Source organism: Amblyomma maculatum, chromosome 1 (assembly GCF_055883805.1).
Source record: "Amblyomma maculatum isolate TAMU_Amacu chromosome 1, ASM5588380v1, whole genome shotgun sequence".
Lineage (NCBI taxonomy): Eukaryota > Metazoa > Arthropoda > Arachnida > Ixodida > Ixodidae > Amblyomma > Amblyomma maculatum.
Window position 1 is genome coordinate 177,133,285 of NC_139344.1, and position 19,494 is coordinate 177,152,778.

A 19,494-nucleotide genomic window follows, 5' to 3' on the forward strand; every position below is an offset into this window, starting at 1 on the left:
TAAGCATATGAGTTATTAATGCGACAGTGTTAAAGGGACGGACAGTCTACTGCCAGAGACGAGTGTAAGGATGTTTGCATATTCTGGTAGATCTCACCACCTGGTAGCAGTAACGAAGGCAGAACTCGTGGTTTAGAAAGGAATTTATATCTTGAATTGGTCAAGGCAGTCGGGTTTTAGTAAAGCCCCTCTACCTTCGGAAAGTAGCGAAAATGTGAGATCTTTGCCACCTTCTCTCTTGCCTGGCGTCTTCCACCTCGCTCTCCTACGCTTCCCCCCTCAAAAAGAAAGGGGAGCCGGGTTTTCTGCTCTCTCGTTGGCTGCCAGGCACCAGGTGGCCCATTCACGTGGCCGCCGCGTCACAATACGTCACTAAGAGGGGCAAAAACTTGTTTTGCTTGCTTATTATTTTTGTGTGGTCGCCATTATACTGCCTCATGCGGTTTCCTGTGGCTAGCGCCCGTATAGTCTTGTGTACGTGATGCCGTGCTGCAGCGCTTTTCAGTACTCATGGAAGCCAGAAAAATGATTCACTTTATTTTGCATTCCTTGAGGGAAAAGCGATGAGCTGTGTACTAAACAATGGCTGCAAAAGGTAGGCAGGAAAGATTGCCGCAACGAAAAAGACTATTTTGTGTGAGGCACTATGTGTCTTCATGTTTTCTGCACCTACACGGAGCGTTCGCCAAATTTAAGGGAGCAAGTTGTTTCTGTCTTGTTGCACTTCTTTTCGTTTCTTATGTGACGAAAATAACTGCGTAGCCATTTTCAGAAAATTTGGTCTCCACAGTAGATCAGGAGGGGTGTTGAGAACAAACTCAGATGAACTAGCTTGCAATCAGCTCTAGCAAAGCTACACATTTTTGTCGTTCGTAACACTAATGCCAATCTTAATTTTCTTTTTTTCCGGCCTCCACTATTTTTTATGGAAGTGACCTTTCCGCGGAAAATCTTTGTACATGGCATGCAGTAGTACCAAAAGCTTTCATAGTTACATTTGAAAGCTATCTTGAGCGACGTGCATAAGTTTCAGTATTTGGCCTGTTGCTTTAATGTTTAGACAATCGCCATGGGGATATACAAACAGGTGCTTCAAATTTTTTTTTTTCTTTTTACTTTGACGCCGCCAACATTTGCTTCACTGATAATTTCCAGTGTGGTGTACTTGCCGCCTCAATCGCAAGCAGAATTATAAAATTTGTTACTTTCATTGGTTGGGAATTCGGATTGAAGTAAAAGTCATGTCACCCGTGATGATTTCTTTAAGTGGCACACTAAAGCTCTATTTTACTGCCAACCAATTTGAACCAATAATACTCCGAAAATGTGGAAGAAAGAAGCTGAAACCGAACGCAATCCCAATCTTATTGCCATATGGGCCATTGACAGCCTCCTATGAAAGGATGCGAAGCTCGCACACATTTGTCGCTAACTTAGAAATGATCCATGCAAATAATAATATAGTGGCTGCAGCCTAAATTGGATAAAAGCATGGATGCATCATATCATGCAGAATTTGTAAACATATTTGTGAAAGTTGAGTTTTGTAAATCTGTATGAAGTTATATTATTTTGCCTCTAGTGTGCATCACCTGTAAATACCTGCAAGTTTCTTGTAGCTACCTATACGTTTGTTAGTATCTGTACTGGTATCACTATGCTTCTGTAAAAACCATTACATATGTCTATATCCACATACATAGTTAAATGTTCTAGTGCACTCCCATGTTTTTTATGATCGAAGGCAAAATTTGTGGTTTCTACGTGGACGCCACAGAAAGCCTGAATCCCACAAATTAGACTGAAATGTATTGAAAATGTTCATGTAATAAGTATTCTCTTACGCTTTGTTTTCAGATCTCTTTATTCCTTTATGGGTTCTCGGCATTGTCCTCCAAATGTGCAACAGTGTTTATCGGCACTTTCTTTTCTATTTGGAATTGGGTGTTTTCTATATTTTCGCATGCGCCACATCTTACGACCTTCAAGGAAAACCACTATTGTGCCATGGAAATAAGGCGCTGTTTCGCCCGAGTCACATTGCTGACCAACTATCTTTAAGAAGAAACAAAAGTTACTTTTTTAGGCATACATTACTTCTGATTAGCCGTCGTAGGAGCTTTGGTCCATCCTTTTCTTACAGATCGCGAGCTGGAAATGAAACCACGCGATACTCAACGCTTTTGCTTCGTAGATTAGCCAGATAGTTTGTCAGAATCAGCCTGTTACCGTTCGCACATAGATTCATAACATTTCTGAAATAGCCGTCGGCAATCATTCATTGCCCTCTGTCTGATGTCCAGGGCTGATGTCAGCATAATTTCTTGCTAAATTTTTTTGTCCCTTCAGAAGGCTTTAGAGTACCTGAGCAGGATGCTGAAGTGCAAACTTTGCTTGCCATTTTGAGCTTGTCTTCTTTTTTGGTTCCTTGTTGTTACGAGAAATGCGTGCCACTACAACGCAAACGTGACATTTACAAGTTCATTATAATACAGTCGAACCCGGATATATCGAACTCGAAGGGGGTCGCGAAATAGTTTGATAAATCGATAATTCTATATACAGAAATCTGCTTGTGACGGCACTAACGAGGTGAAAAAACGATACCGTTTTTGTTGCGTAATCAACCCCCTCGCATAATGAACGCACCCTCCACTTTTGCACCCGAGAATTTCAAAGAAAAAAAAAAGCATTAAGGCCATCTCGCTTACATGCAAGCGATTGAGCGATCTCAGCGATGAGAGGGGCAGCAACAGAGCAAAAAATTTCCAACTTGCTAGAACTGCGTTCCTCTCGCCGCTCGAGCCAGCCACCGCGGTAGCTCAAAACAAGGTTTCTGTGTCACCGCGGCAGAAATTGCCAGCGTTTTCGCTTGCGCGTTGATGGCGCGCGCCACTCTGTTTTGGTCGTCTCATCCGCAGCTCATTTCGTGGCAGCGTGTCAAGATGCTGCGCAGCGATAACGTCATGGCGTGTTTATCTTTTGATAGCTCCTGCGGTGGCGGGGAGCGAACTTGGCAGACTGCCCGTGAAGGCTTGATTTCACAAGCCTGGTTCGATTTATCACACCGCGCTTGAGGCGCATAGTCCACTGCCACAAAATCATTGGAAAGCGTGATAGCAGCAAATGCTGTTTGAAGCGGAAAATGCTAAAAGCTAGTGTCATGATCGCAGCTGACCGCGCACTTTCGTTGATTCATACATGCAAGGGTAAACAACTCCCGCAAAAAAAAAAAAAAGCCGCTTCTTAACATTCGCAGTCGCCATATCTTACGCCACGCTGCGCGTACAGCACGATTAAGAATGGACGACTCGCAGAAAAAAAAGAGAGGGAGAGAGAGACATCTGCCGCTTCTTAACGTCCGCAGGCACCATAACCATGTCAGCCGCCGTGCGCAGCAAGTCCGACGTTCTGTCTGAAGACTGCCTGAGTTGGCTTGGTGCATGCATAGTGCGTGCTACTGTGAACGAAGGCCCTGAGAAGGGAAGGAGAGAGATAGCTCGGCAAAAGAATGGGCACACCCTTGTGCTTCGCTCTATCGTGTTTTTCCCTTCTCGTTCCCACCGATTCTATCTGGTTCATTCGCGCACATGGCTTGCAAACGTCACGTGTTGGCGCGCAAGAAACGATAACCGCAGATGCACGCGCCTTTGGGGAATGGGCTCGGCACTGCCCTAGACCAGCCGTCGCCTAACTGTCCCCTCTCATTCCTTCCGCGCGTGGCTTGAAAACGTCACGCGGCAAACGGCCAAGGGTGATGCGATCCTCTTTGGGGAAGGCACACTTTCCAGTGCGTGGTGCGGAGCTCAATATATGACGCGGCTTTCCTATACTTTTACATAGGATTTTCAAGGGGATATTCCGTGAGTTTGATATAACCAAAATTCGATATATCCGGGTTCGACTGTACTTGTGCATAGCAGTTTTTAAAACATATTCAAACATCATTGCGCTTAAAAAAAAAACGACGTAGAAAACGTTACGAGAGACAGGAGCGTTAACTATTGACTGAACTTAAGCGCAACAATGTTTGAACATGTCAGTCACCAACTAGTCCAACTAGAAACCCTCTTGATTTTTAAAACAACTCTTTAAAAAGCCAGCCCAAAAAGTCCCCACCATTGACCCTCCCGTGGCGCCACTCGCGCACAAGCAGGTTCAGCGTGTCGTGTGCAGCGCGTCTGGCGAGGGGAGAGTGAAATCTGAGGAGAACTGAGGAGGAAAGCAGCCGAAGAGAGGAGAGTGTCGCTACTTTCAGGATCAAGGCGCTTTAGGCTTTAGTGGATGGTGGCGCCATGCTGTGTTCTTCCGCTGCGGTGAACATGGCAGCCGTCTGAAGTGGACATACTACAGTTCATGACTGTGTATTAGCATCATGCAGTCAGTTATTTATGTTTATGTCAACTTTAGACAGCCTACTTTTCTCTTTGAATAAATTACAGCTACTTTTATTCACTAATCTAGCTTGATTAACGTTTAAAATGCTTTAATAGAAAAATTGGACAACGCTACTGTACCAGACAAAACACAGAACAGTTGTAGGCATCTGTGGTAGGTATTGCCGGGTTCAGTCAGTTTATATATATTTTTTTGCTATATTTAAAACTGTCTTAGTACTCGCAGTTATATATTTAGCAAAATTTATGCGTCTTAGTTAACTTCAAGCTTCGTAAACGACGCGGTAGTGGTGTCCATAGAGTTTCATAGATTTACTGTGATAACAGTAGATTGTGTGCACAATGTCGCGGCTTGCAGACGCCGTATACCATTGAGAAAACAAGGCTACCATATGGAAAAATTTAGTCTCAAAACTAACTGTGTTTCTGAGATCTTAGCTGGGTATTCGTTAATTTGGGAATTTGTTTAAAGGCCCCATTTGTCAGAACGTTTGGTCATTTTGGCGCTGTCGGCGTTATGAGCGAAAAATGATGCACATGCCTGTGGCAGATGGTAGTTTTCAGGTGGCCTGGCCAAACACTGATTGGTTGGCGGGTTGTGAGGTGGGAGGGTTAGGTCGGAATCAAACCCACCTGTACCCTTGTATCTTGAGTCATACATGCTGCCCCAGTGCTGTGCAGGCGCATTCGTAGAGCTTGATGAAAGCACTAACCTTTTTGTCATTTACAACACTCATTCTATGTTTTCTATGTTGTACTACAATATTTCACCCAAAAATAAATTCTAAGTGCTCCAAATAAATATACAGACAGTGTAATATTCATAGGCAGAGTATGCTAGTCTAGAACTTTCGGGCTTGCTATCCAGAAATTTTGTTTTGGGCTTATCATCTTGCTCGTAGAAAGGCACCACAGGAATGGGTTTGTTTTGGTGTAATTTTGAAATTTGCTTTAACCAGGACTGTCTCAGATTTACTGTATAAGCTCGCATTTATTTTATTAACCAGTAATTAGACCATGACGCATCCTAAACATTAGGAGAAGGTGCCTAGTATGTCATTAAAAAAAAAAAGAGCAGCAAATTTATTAGGCATTAAGATTGTCTTGATTTTGGGCCATGCTTCTTCATAAATATTAGAAGCATTTACAGACTCATAGCTCATTTTGTTGTCTTGCTAGGCTTTCCACAAGCAAGTGACGTGAAGAACATATAAACAGTTATAAAACAACAACCTGTGAAGATATCACTGTGAAACTTTTTAGCTTACTGTTTGGTGCTGTTTCAAGCCACTGTGCCTAATTTCATTACTCGAAGTCGAAAAATAGAAAGTTGCCCTTTAATTCTTCATTGCCCCATTAATCATTTGCCACAAGTGAAAATAAGGTTGTTTTTGATTTCTCTGGGAGAAATGTTGTCGAGTGCCATTAGTTTGACTATGGTAGGGCCTTGAAAATAATTTTCGCTGGGAACTTGAGCATGTCACATTGGATGGTACCTTGTGCTGTGATTGACTGGTAATGTTGGTAATGAAAGATTAAGATGTTTGTGTATGTCAAGGGCATTTACACACCAACGGTAGGTGGAAGTATGCAAAGAATTTTGTTGGTTATGAAAGCTTCTTACTGTATATATACTCATGTAGGGGCCACACTTTTTTTTACCATGGTTTTGACAAGGTGGGGCTCTTACATGAGTAAGGCATATGGCTATCACAGAAACATTGTAATATTGCTGCAACTGTCCTAAAGAATGATGCAGACGTTGCTAAATGACTGTACTCAATTTGTTGGACCCGTTGCCGCTTTCACTCTTTCCACGACTAGACCATTTTCAACTATCGAATTTCAACTATCTGGTTAGATATTCCCATCAATTTAAGGCTTCTAATAGTGGTGTCACACAACAACCATGCACCCAAAACCTGCAAACTTTTTGCAGTAATGCCCTCTTTAAGCTGTCCAGTTGGTGCCCTGTCTTGAACATCGCTGCCATCTACTCTGAGTATCAATGCCAGAATTCTGCTTTTAGATGGTCAATTAATGCCAGCATCAAGTGGCTGCAGCAGCAACTGTGGCTAAGTGCATGCAAGTTTTGGCGAGTTGGGCCTTTATGCAGTGTGTAATACAGCCTCGAAAACAGTTGAGAACAAACATAGCTTTCCATTGCAGCAGGCCACCCGGTCAGTTCACCATATCGTTTTGAATCAGTCTAAAATAAGTCCGTTGCATATGCAACCTTTATTGTTGACAGGAACAATTATTTCTTCAGTGAACCGGTCCTGGGGCAGAGTCTTGGGGCCTTTGGACGACCATGTACGGTGATAGGCCTCACTCTCTGCCATCAGCAGTGATGCACAGCATCACAATGCATCTCTACCTCTCTGTACCTACCATACGTTCAGAAACGGTTTTTCGTTTTTGAAATCAACTGTGGTATTCTCTTGTGAATCGAATAGGACAGGCATCCGGTTCTCATTCCCTGTTTGGGACAGGTCGTAGCCTTGCTCCCTTCCAAGCCTGTTCACAAAACGGTGAAACTTTGGCAGTTTAGTCTCATGCTCACTGGGCAGTTTTAGCACAACATTGTTATGCGCTGAACAGAGACCTTGTTTTGGTTCATAAATCTGTGATAGATAGATGGGTTTATTGAGAGGAAAGGCAGAGTGGTTGGCCGGAATGATTAAAATCTGGCCTGCTGCTCTGCACTGGGGAAGGGGAGAAGAAAGAGGATCATAATGGGGACGATGTGGGACAAGGCATATGAAAATATATACAGGCACATCAACTTGCGTTACAAGCATGAGTCAAGTCAAATCTGTGGGGCCAGCACCTGCTCTATAGCATGCACATAAAGCTGTGATGGAAGACATTTCAAAAGGGTTCAAAGTATGATATATGATTCTGTATTTAGTCACACTGACGAGTAGCCCTGCTCGTAAGTTTATTGAAACCACTCTCTCATTTAGTCACAGTTTTTCTGTTGTGTAGTCTTTGGAAGCTGAAAGTAAAGCCATCCAGCTTTTTCACTCTTGTTCACTGGAAAAATTATTCAGGGTAGCTGCAGTGCTGCTCATTCATGAGAAGGCGTGCCTTTGTCTGCAGCCTGCAAACTTGGTTCACATGACCACAGATAGCATTTTTTGACCCACTGACCAGCAGGTAAAGCACTCCGATGCTCCATTCTTTAAAGCACAAAGTAATTTCTTTTTATTGTTTTGTTTTCTGTTTTTAGTTTTTTTGTTATGGCAGCATAAATTCCAGACTACTTGATTGATACAACCCTCACTACGAAAAATGATCTGTGTTCATGTCAAATTAGTGTACATCTGCCGCATTAAAAAATATTTATGTGCAAAGCTGTAAACCACTTTTCTGTGTTTTTGTGTCATAGAATGCTGAAGTGCCTTATGAGTCTTTTTTCTTTCCCTGCCTTGCAGCTGTACGGAGGCGGGCTGCTGCACTAGAAATTCGTCAGAGCCTTAAGGCCAGTCAAGTGTGTGCTGTAATGTGAATGCTTCCATGGCCACACAAGGGATGCATTTTGTTCTTTTGTACACCACTATGTGCAATGTGTAATTTTGCCCCACAAATAGAAACTGTTGTTTCGCACTGACATCAAAGAATGCAAAGGTCTGCTAGGAGCTAGTTAGCACACTTCTAGGTATATAAATGGAGCTATACTCCGTTTCATACATCAGGTGCAACGCAGCAAAAGCTACGCAAGTAGTGTGCAAGAAACAAAAAAGGCGTATCACTACGCACTCGTTTTGTGGCCGAGTGGTTTCTGCGGAAACGGGCTCTATTCCGAGCATACACGTTTGCAATAACTTGCTTCGCTTGCCTGGAGATCTTCACAGTGCGGATCGTATAGAAAAAATCCACTTCGAAGAGGCAGTCGAGGTGACTGCGTTACGCAGCGTGGAGGACACAGCTGGCAGGGTTGCAGGGCAGCGGAAACGCGACACGAAAGAAAATGACAAACAAAACATACAAATTCACCGAATCCTATCCTTTCTTCTTAAAAAAGGTGCTTTTTATGAAGTTGATGGCAAATGTAAGATGTATTAAGCTTGCAGAGAAAGCAACTATTACTTCCTCTCGTAACGAGCAGGCACTATTTTTCATCGTGGAAGCGGGGAGTGCAAACAAGAGCTCTAGCTTTGGCAGTGTTGCACTTTATGTGTGAAACGGAGTATAGGTGGTCATCTAAGCTTTTACTACTGAGTCAGACCTCTCTGTTTCTCTCTCTCTTTTGCAGTTGCATACATATGCACATCATTGCCTGTATTTTATGTGATTTGTCATATGTACTTGCTCTTACTGATGACATATTTGCACAAGGCTGCTGTGTATACATTTGTTTTGGAACTGTATGTCTGCTTGTGCATTCAAGATGAGGCTGTAGCTATACAAGCAGTAAGAAAGTAAACAAAGCATGCCACACTGGTCTAACTCTACTCACGTGCACTCTAGTAGTTATTAGGAACTGTTGTGTACTCATGTGCTACCTTAGCTTTAATTTGGTTGCATGTAAATTCACTACATTCCTGAATTCCACTGGACAACGCACAATTGCAACTGGAGTATAGTAGTACTTTGCTTTGTTTGTTTTGTTTAGGTTGTGTTATTTTAGTGAAGCTTTCCTTGCTGTCTTACCAACTCGAAAAGAAGAAAAGAAGATTGGAAGATGGTTTCAGCTGGTTTGGTAATGTTTTAAACTGCTAGCTGCTGCTGCTTTGTGTGGTCACATAATTCCTGCATTGTTGGAATGTAGGCATTTGAAGTAAAGGCGCTGCTTAAAACTTGTGTGTGATCATATTTGCACAAGTCATAAAAATTCCCGATTAAGCAAATGTGCAGTTTGCTGCAAGGCTGCAGTGATAACACAATGTTTTCATTGACATGAGAAGGGAGTGATGGGCAAGGCATTATCACGTAATAATTACTTTTGACGAAGTATTAAGCAACTGACTGCTTTCTTTTTGGGTATGATGTTTGAAGCAACATGATTTGTACCTAAATCAGTTAAAGTACACATAAGGGTCATGTTGTTAATGGCATATTGTATTATTTGTCAAATCATTATTATTTATTATATGGCGTATTTTATTATTTATCAAATATGCCAAAACTTGTGTATCACATTGTTTGTCAAAGCAGACTGTTGGAATTGCTGCTGTTCAAATGGCATATGTATATCAAACTATGATACCTTTGCTTTTAAGTCTTTAATCCAGCCTGTATGTGATGAAGTTGGTGTGAATAAGAAATCAGTCTGCCATTCTGATCCTGATTTTGCATCACAGTTGCTCAATAATGCTGTCCAGTTATTAGCTGGTAACAATTTATTATTCCTAGTTCCTTGTTAATTGTTAGTGCTAGCTAAAGTATGCTGCGTTTCACACATCAAGTGACAATTACCTCACTGTCATGCGCCTTTCTATGGAGTATGTACAAGTTTTAAAATTGCTATTAATTACTGCCTTAAATGCGTTTGCAATAACCTAAACTAATTTGTCATTTCAGGAGGGAATTACAGACACCTGGTAGTTCTAGTGCTTTCATAAGTGAGAAGCATTTTTCAGTATCACTTGCTTCAATAAAAAGTCAGGCTGCATTCAAGAGGAGCAGAATTATTGCAGTACAGAGATAGTCATTAAAATTGCCACGCAGGCTTGGCTGTAGGGTTGTGGTCATGTCAGCGCAAAAGAGACAAAAATCTGAGGAAAGAGAAGATGACACGTGCGCTGTCTCAACAACTGAATGTTTATTAGAAAATACAGGAACTACATATACAGTGAAAACACGTGAAACCAAAAACAAAACATCAAGGATTACGCTGCAATGAAAGGCACTTATCAATGAGGGCTATCTCGTTTCCCTGTAACGCAATGGACGGTTTCGCCACACACGTCTGGGTTCTTAGCAATGCAGTAAGCTTCAATAATTTCGCTGCCTCTCTATGCAAGTCAGGCAGGCAAGAGCCATCTTTAAGATCTTTGCATTCACGGCAGTGCTGCACGAGGTTAGAAGAAGTGAAGAAGTGGATTATTTTCATATCAAAGGAATTTTCGTGCTCTTTCAGTCTGATGTTTATGCACCCCTACCCATTTGACCATAATATATCTTTCCGCATGCCAAAGGAACCCTGTACTTGACGCCTTTTTTGCAGTCTGTGAACTTGTCTGCATTTGACACAGAACACTGACTGTCTCTTCTGGACGAGGCTGGCTTCAGCTTCTTATGCACTGCATGCAGCACACACTTTTCCAACTTTATGGTCGGCAGAGAACACTACCAGCACGTTGTGCCGTGCTGCAAACTTCTTCAGATGATGCGAGACACCGTAGATACGTTATGCCTGCGACCTTCTTTCGAACCTCATCCTGATGTCCTTGTCCTTTGTCTATTTTTTTTTACACTATTCCACAATATGAACTACTGTCAAATTATGGTCATGAGTAGATGACACCTTCAAGCTTGAGAACTCGGGAAAATGAATGGTTTCAGAGGGACTGACAAAAATGTGTTGAAATAGTGAATGGCTCCGGAAAAAAGATTGCCAACAACAGTTTTCATCAAAGCGTACTTATTTAGGAAAGACTTGTCAATGTTTTCTTTGGAGATTAACACTGTGCAGCAACAACCATTTTTCACAGTTCCATCAAATGCTTTGATGCATTAACACTGTCCTGAATGTTGAAGCAGAACTAGTACAGATTGCTATGGTCTTCTGCAGCCACCTTCAGAATATAGTAGAAGTGGTGCTTCATCGCATGTGAGGAGGCTCCCTCATACCATCAGTGAACAGCACATGGCAAGCATGCATTTTTGTTGCACTGGGAGAGAAAGAACTATGCGGGCAGATGTGACAAAAGCGTGCAGTGATGCCAAAATAACGAGAAATGTTTCTGGGTCAGTGCAGTGCAGCCAAGTTGGACTGGGTGTCAGATGCATGGTGAATAGTTACTGTCGCCATGGGCTTGCAATGAAGCTAAAGACTGAAACAGTGCAGTTGGACTGTTTTTCATCTAGCACTGCGGCTCTCCGATTGTAATCACATGAGCCCGTAACATGAAATTTAGGCATGCATAGGACAGTTTTCGACAGTTTCTTATGTGTGTGGCATACTTCAGCACTGCCCCTCATTGGTTGGATATCCGAATTATTCGGTGCGAGTCCAGCAGTGTTCATATTGATGAAAATCCAACATCATAGACATAAGTGGATATTGGCAGAGGCAGCTCGAGTTGTTCAGATTATTTGGATTTCCAAATTAACGGAGTTCTATTGTCAGTGCTTTGCTATTCAAATTCGCCAGTTTGCAGCTGGTGCATTGCTCAATGCGTTCTGTGCGAGTAAGGGTATTTCTTGCAACCAAGGCTTAATGCAGGAAATGCTGAACTCGACTTGCAGAAAATTTTAAGTGGAATTCATCAACTGCCATGACTAGCTAAGCTAGTGGTAATGTCAGATGAGCCTAATGTTATACTTTGGGGTATTTTGATGCAAGAGAACATGTAAAATGATGACTGGTGCAGTTACTGGCAATACATGCTTTCTATGATATATGCTCAGTGTGGAATGCACAGATTAACATTGTATTGTCAATAGAGCAAGCATAGCGAGTGCACTGGTTGGCTGTGCTTTAATTTGTTGTTTGGCATCAAAAATAACAATTTTCATTTGGTAACCATGCAGATATGCCTCATGAGCACTAGAATATCCATACTGCCTGCTAAACACGAGGTAAAAATGCTTGGCATATTCAGAAAATTTCTGATGCATTCAGGATGATGTGAATTCCTTTCTGCTCTGTTTTTATGTAACTCACCAATGCACATAACAGTGGCCTCCCATTTAATTCAATTCCACATAATTTTATAAAGTTTTGTTTCCCTTAAAGTTCCTATGCACTGAAAGTCTATCTCAGTGAATACCAATTTTCAAAGCACACTTTCATCTCATTCTGCCATTTTAGTGCAAAATATGTCCAACCTGCATGCATGCTGTGAATTTCTGAAATATTTGACTTTTTGTCAGCTGCAGCTAACTTTAGGCTGCATTTATATTTAGGGGGATGTTCACTTCCAGTAGCTTGAAAAAAGTGATCATGCTTTATTTGTCACTTGAAGATCATTACTGTATTTACTCCAATCTAAGCTGACGTCACTTGCAAGTAAAAAAAAAAAACTAAACTGCAATTGCAGTTCAGCAGAAAAGACCAACCAAAAATGGGATCAGTGTATTTACAGGGTCATGTTAATACTCATCATGAGCCCTGCTGAATGTTCACTGTTGCCGCTGGATATTTCTCTCCCACATTCCGCATCCCTCAGCACATCAGCTTCAGTGCCATCCAGCTCTGCTACCTTGGCTTTTGCAGCATGATTATAGCTCTTTTGAAGCCTAGAATGCTGCTTTATTGCAGCACAGCAGAACAGGTGCTCTCTTCAACAACTGCAGGCTCTCATTGCTTGCAGCCATCACTTAGCTGAGCAAAGCACGCTACTTATTGTATCAACGGTGCACTGAAAGATAGTGTAGCAGTGACATCGGCAGAGTCGCATCCTCAAAATAAGCAGACAGATTTGGTTTTTGCAAAAGGCATTGTCTTAAAATTTGAGCACTTTATAACTGCACTTTTATGCAGAACAGAAGTGTGTCCAATGGCTTCATTGCAACAGGTGGCATAATGACATTCTGCTACCACACATGAATCAAAAAGGACATATTGCCTTTTTTTTTTTTTTCTAGTAATTGGTAGCACAGCTAGTGAAACTGATTGAAAGTAAACAGCTATGCTACCAGTAAGAATAGCAGATGTATCTTTTTTTTTTTATTGGAACTAAGTAATTGGTGAAAGGCTTGTCAAAGCACTTGTACTGTCATCTGTGTGTCTTCTTTTGTGTACCCATTTCTTTGTGCTGCCCCTTTTTATGATGAATAAACGACTATCCTGCACTAATTAGTGAAAAGCTGTCCTTGCACATCCATCATGAAAAAAAAAATAGCAGGCAATGATTTCTTTGTGAGCACCACCACCAAGCTGTGAAATGTATTGCTAGCCTCACGTACAGTTGATCAAGACTAGAGCAAACTGTAGAAAAATTGCTTTGTAAAATGTTCAAAAACAAGAATGTTGCGAGTTTTCAAATGCGAAATCATTGTTAGGCTTACAAAGTAAATATTCATAGGAGGTGCTCAGGCCTTTCAGGAAAGTCTCAGTTCTTGCTGCCTTAGTGAGTGCTGGTGTTTCATATTCATGCACAGGATGCTTAACAACATATTACAGTCAAAACTCGATTTAACGAAAGTCCCGATTTAACGAAGATATCGTAATTCCCCCTCGGATGCCCATAGGATCCAATGCTTTGAAATACTGTGAACTTGAAATAACGAAATCAGTTCCGTGATCTGTCCTGATTTAATTATCTTTTTTCGAAAAATGAAGGTGGAAAGCGGCTATTTTTGGTCTACTTTATAGGAAGCTCCCCCAAAATTTATTGATTGCAAGCCCACGGTAACAGTGCGGGGCACCTTCTTCCCGCTTTTTTTCAAATTGCGCAGCGCAAAACAAGAGTTGTACTGTACAGCTGAATTCACCAGATGGTGAGCAGTAAAACTAAAGTCTCGTATCACATTCCAAGGGACGATGTTGCTGTTGGGCACTTTTTTGTGGCATGCTTCGTGTGGTTCGTTCGCCATTGTGCTTCTGTGGACATTTTCCCGTGCCTTTGAGTGCATGCTTCTCTCAAGCTCAGCTTGTTAGGCCTACAGTGCTATACGTAGCACTTCAGACCTACGAGAAAATGGTGCGGTCATTGCTCACAAAGCGTGCACAGGCAAAGATTACCGACTTCTTTGCTGGAAAATAAATTTGTAGTCCTCTCGGGCTCTTCTCGATGAGTAACAATTTTCGTTTCTTGTGCGCTAGTGCCGCCGCTCATTTTTGCTGGCCACATTTCATTTTGGGAGCATTAAGGCTTCACAAGTATGACGCCATGGTAGCTTTATGGGTGGCGCCGCACCTTATAATCAAATATACCAAATTATAGGACTGAGAAGTACCTCACTCAATTTAACGAAACTCCCAATTTAACGAAATAATTCATGGCTCCCCTCAACTTCGTTAAATTGAGTTTCAATGTACTTGAAATGAGAGGAATTAGCATCCATTTGCAAAGAGACAGTTCAGAAGGTGAAATGCCCTCTGCCTAATTCATTTACTTCAATTTTTTTAATTTCTCTGATAAAATTGCTTGTGTTGTGTGGTTGCCTGCACCTGTGCTGATGTCACTAAAACTCTCTGATCAAGATTTAGATTTGCTGACTCAAAACTGGTTTGCTTATGCATGGCATTTGTGCTGCGATTCCCATTAATAGTGTAAAACTGCTCTAAATGGATGTGTAAGCAGCCACATAAACAAATGTGTCATTCTACTAAGCATATGTTGCCCATTACTCTGTGCAGCATGTATTCCTGTAATGCAGTCATTAAAAGAAAAGTTGGTGTGATGTCTTGTTCTGTACTGCAGCTGAACAAACACTTATTGTTCAGTCGTTGAAGTACCCCTCACCAAACAAAGAGTAAAGGCAAGGACAAACCATGCTGACCAGTTTAGTTCCATTAACCAATAAGAAAATTGGCACAGTGTAACAGTTTTGTGTAGTCGAAAAAAGTGCAACTTCATGTTGAGCAGTGTAGATGGAAGAGTTGTCTGTGCATAGTGGGGAATGCTAAAAATGTTCAGCAGATTACACCTCCTGCAAAGTTATTGTGCCAAGGTGGTTTGAGTTGCATCAGTGAAAGTGAAGGAGCAAACATTAGCAGGTTTATTTGTATGAGGGGCCACCAGAGCATGCTAATGTGAAAGTGCACAACTAGGCTGTGGTCAGCAGAAGCAAACACTCTGAACTTGCAAGCGGAACAGTACCTAGCTAGTGTTTATGAAACTCTAATAATTAGTGCAAAATGAAACCTTATTTGCATGGCATCATCGGTATTGCATGTGGTCCCATGACTAGATGATCCCACGAAGTGATCCCACACATGATCACATACACACCCACTTAACAGTCTCTGTGTGCACTAAATATAAGCCATCACTGGACATGGAATCGCTTCCTCTTGCCAGTAGCTTGCAGGTGAGCTGCTGGCATAGTGACTTAGAAAGTCACTTTCTCTGACTCTTTCAAACGGGCACGTTGCAGCTGTACTAACCAGTGAACTATTGTCTTTTGATGAAAATATTTTGACTTTTAAACATATTGATCACTGTAGTCTGTGCTTCTGCAGGCATGAACCATTGAACTGCCACTTTCATCTGGGAAAGTGCTGTGTAATATGGGGGGGGGGGAGGCGTGGCCATTAAAAGGTGCACATTGGAAGATCATCAGCTGACATTTGCCCTTATTTCCAATGCAGAGCTGAACCTAGTTGTCACTGTAGCTTTCATCATGCGAGCTGTACCAAGAAGAAAAACATTGGAGATAATGAAACTGCTTTCTGTGAAGTGTGTTTTAGGGCCTATTACACAATTAAGATTTCCAATGCAAGAGAATCCTCAGTGCAACAGCAAAATGCTAATTGTACGAATGGATAGCACTATTCAGATGGAAAAAAAATTAGTTTACAAGCCTCCTGTGTTTTCATGCTGCTGTGAATGCAAACTTTGTTGCCAGCTCAGGTTTTCACCATTGGCTGTGCAACACTAGCTGTGTCAATACAACTACATGTATTGCAGTCAAAGTGCATTTTATATGTAGAGGTCAGAGTTTTAGGCATTAAAAATACATGCTTTAGGTGCCAAAAGTAGGCAGTTTAATGTACATTTTATGCACTGAACAGAGAAAAATGGGCACCATAGACATTATCACAAGTGCACATGACGTCAAATCTGAACATCGGCGAGGAATATCTGCCGCAAAGTAAAAAATAATGCAACGAGGACGATTTGGTTTGATTTCGTTTTGTAGAATTTAAAATTGCTAAGCGACTCGATCAGGATATAAGGGACACCGTAGTGGAGGGCTGCAGAATTTAGACCACTTAGCGTTCTTTAACATTCACATCGCACAACACAAGGGTACCTCTCTTTTTCCCTCCATCAAAAAGCGGCTGCCGCAGCCTGTCCTAGTGTTCAACACGCAAGCACCCTAACCACTGAGCCATCACACCAGTTAGCATGATTTGGGGTCTCAAGAAAGGCGCGCAAATGTAACCTTAGAAGCAGTTTTTTTAATGCTGTCTGCCTATGTATAATACAATTCACACAGCACATCAAGGAAAGGTCACTTTCTGTCGCAAGAAAACTGGAAGTAGTGTTACCAACAATTTTAAAACACTTTTGGCGCACCTGGAAAGAAAGAATAAAATGTTAATACAGCTGTCAAAAACCCTTAGGGTGCTTAATTAAAGGTGAGAGATTCTATGTTTAGCTCCAGATCGAATTGCACTGTTTGGCTACAAAAGTAAAAACAAACAATGAATGCTTAAATAGAAGGCTATGTATTTTAAAATTATTACAGATGTGGTCAATTTAAAGTATTTTAGGTGAAGCTTAACGTCTTCACTCATTCATATAGGCACTAAATTTATTGTAGACATGCACGATGCTTCAACATAGTAAATCGTTTAAATATGCCAACAGTACTTTGTAGTTAGTAGCTGCAAGTGTCTGGAGCTACACCTCTTCTAATGGTGCTTGATATTAGAAGGGTTGGGAAGCCAGAAATACCAGTCACGAAGAAAAAAAAGAACGAGAGAGGTTCAACACTGCTGAACCGAATTTCGAGCAAAAGCTTTGGATTTGAACCACCGAGTGCGTTACATCGAACACAACCAATGTACGATTGAACGCATCAACATGCACCGGGGTTCTGTGCAGAACCCACTGTCATTGCTTCCATGCCCTGCACGTGCGATGCCGGCACGCTTTCCCGCTCCACTCAGTCAGCTCTCCGCGGCGGTACGCAGTGCAGCAGGAACTACCCTCCTCCTCTCCGTGCCGGTGCGCGCATCTGCTGGGATGCTGCTTCTTGCCTCCTCCTCTCTGTCGGGAGCACCATATGTACCTGATGAATCACAGAGTGAACCACATGACACAACTGGCGTGAGTAATGGTCGGTGCTGCGGCGTAGGTGACTGCAAAGCGCGCGCGCAGCTGTGGCGGCGGTGCGCCTCCCATTAGAAGTCATTTCCAAGCATCATCTGACCTTCAGCTCTACATGCAAGAAGTGGAGCTTCACTCCAATATATTTTCTCGGAGCCGCAGTGCTGCTTTACGCTGAATGTGCCAGTGAAAACTAAATAGTTCTGCATGGGCCTACGTACATCATCTGAGGGTTCATGATATATAAACACCATCCATCCAGAAATCACCACATATTCCTGTCTTTTTATAATGCTCCCAAGAAAACTGAAATTGGCTCAGAAGTTTGCAAGGTTTTCTTGGAGGTTGTCTGAGAGGGCAGCTTGAGCCCTGTTGAGTAAAGCTCGTGTCACCTGGGATACTGTTCGTGACAGTCAAGGCCCGAAAGGTGGCAGATGCATTCATCGGCTTCCAGCCACGTTCCCCATTGTGTGGTAACAGGCTCCAGTGGGAAAGGCCTTACAACTGTTCATTAAATGAGCACACATGAGAAGGCACTTTCAGAAACACACCTTTGACTGAATTGCAGTAAGTTGAAATCCTCAAAGGGCCGGCCCATAAAAAGCGATTTAATAAAATTATAAAACAATTATAAAACCAAGATCCGTATAACTCGTGCTATGGTCTTTCCAGTTGTGATGTATGGATGCGAGAGTTGGACTGTGAAAAAGGCTGACCGCCGAAGAATTGACGCGTTTGAATTATGGTGCTGGCGAAGACTCTTGAGAGTTCCTTGGACTGCCAGAAGATCAAATCAGTCGATATTGTCGACCATAAACCCTGACTGCTCATTGAAGGGTCAAATTTTAAAGTTAAAGCTCAGCTACTTTGGTCATCTGATGAGAAGAGAGGAGTCTCTGGAGAAAGATTTGATGTTGGGAAAGGTTGAGGGTCGCCGGAGAAGGGGTAGGCAGCGAACGCGTTGGCTAGATGGCATCCTCGAGGCACTGCAGATGAAGTTATGTGATGTTAGGAAGATAGTGAGAGACCGGAAAGCGTGGCGTGACATGGTCCATAGGGTCACGAAGAGTCGGACACGACTGAACGACTAAACTGAACTGATAGCAATAGGTATCCCACCAATCTTCTCTGCAACACCAAAGTTTTTAAGCTAGCTTTATTAGCACTAAACATTTGGGCGATTGAAACTGATGCCTTTTTTTGTAAGGAATTAAAAAAAAAAGCATGCATGTTTGTTACACAATATAAAAGAAAATTAAGGGTGAGTTAATAGTGAAATTTTTGAATATGAATTGAATGCAAATATGGAGAAAATCATTTTAAGAAAATTAAAGGTGGTGAACATTATTTGTTCATTTCATAATTCACATGGGGAATCCTGAAATAGTAAATTCACAGAATTCACCATTTTCTTAACATGAACATACATATACTATGGTGAGGTAGCTCAAAAGTAAAGAAAAATATGCCTCTGCCCGTACCAAACATGAACATACAGGCCAACACCCTTTTCGTGCAACCCTTAAAAGTTTTATTTGCTCCACATAATGCAGCACAACTTTTGCACACCACTCCATGGCTGGTCACATGTTTCGCAGGGAAAATAAAGTGGAGCATGATGGGGTTCTTGACGGACAGCATTAGCTGAGAATACTACTAAAATTCAAGCAGAATTTGAGAATTTCAAGGATACACGGGAAACAATCAAGGAGGGCAAGAAATCTCTTTTGGATCACTGATTATGAATCAATTGGCTCTTGCTCGGCTCCGATTTCTCTTTCTAAAGCACCCAAGTCAGACACGCTACTCCTAAGCCATGCATGCACATTCATACACCTTTGTTAAATCAAGGCTTCATATCTGTGTCGTGTGGTCTTTTACATCATGTGGTAGGATTGTATATGACTGTATGCTAATGCATATCTATGACTTGAAACCAAAGTGAAGTGCAAGTGCACCTAATACACCTTTAGCCTCACCAT

General features: G+C 42.0%; 1 protein-coding gene and 1 pseudogene across 1 annotated transcript in view; both read left to right on the plus strand.

The window, feature by feature from the left end:
* The window catches only part of INPP5E (Inositol-3-phosphate synthase), a 32,052-nt gene extending 17,137 nt beyond the window's left edge, over positions 1-14,915 (plus strand). Inside the window, exon 12 of the mRNA XM_084589644.1 lies at positions 7,835-14,915. Coding sequence (XP_084445770.1) covers positions 7,835-7,908 — 74 coding nt within the window. The 3' untranslated portion in view covers positions 7,909-14,915. The remainder of the gene's footprint in view (positions 1-7,834) is intronic.
* LOC146204963 (uncharacterized) overlaps positions 1-19,494 on the plus strand; it is a 193,706-nt pseudogene that overhangs the window by 37,696 nt on the left and 136,516 nt on the right.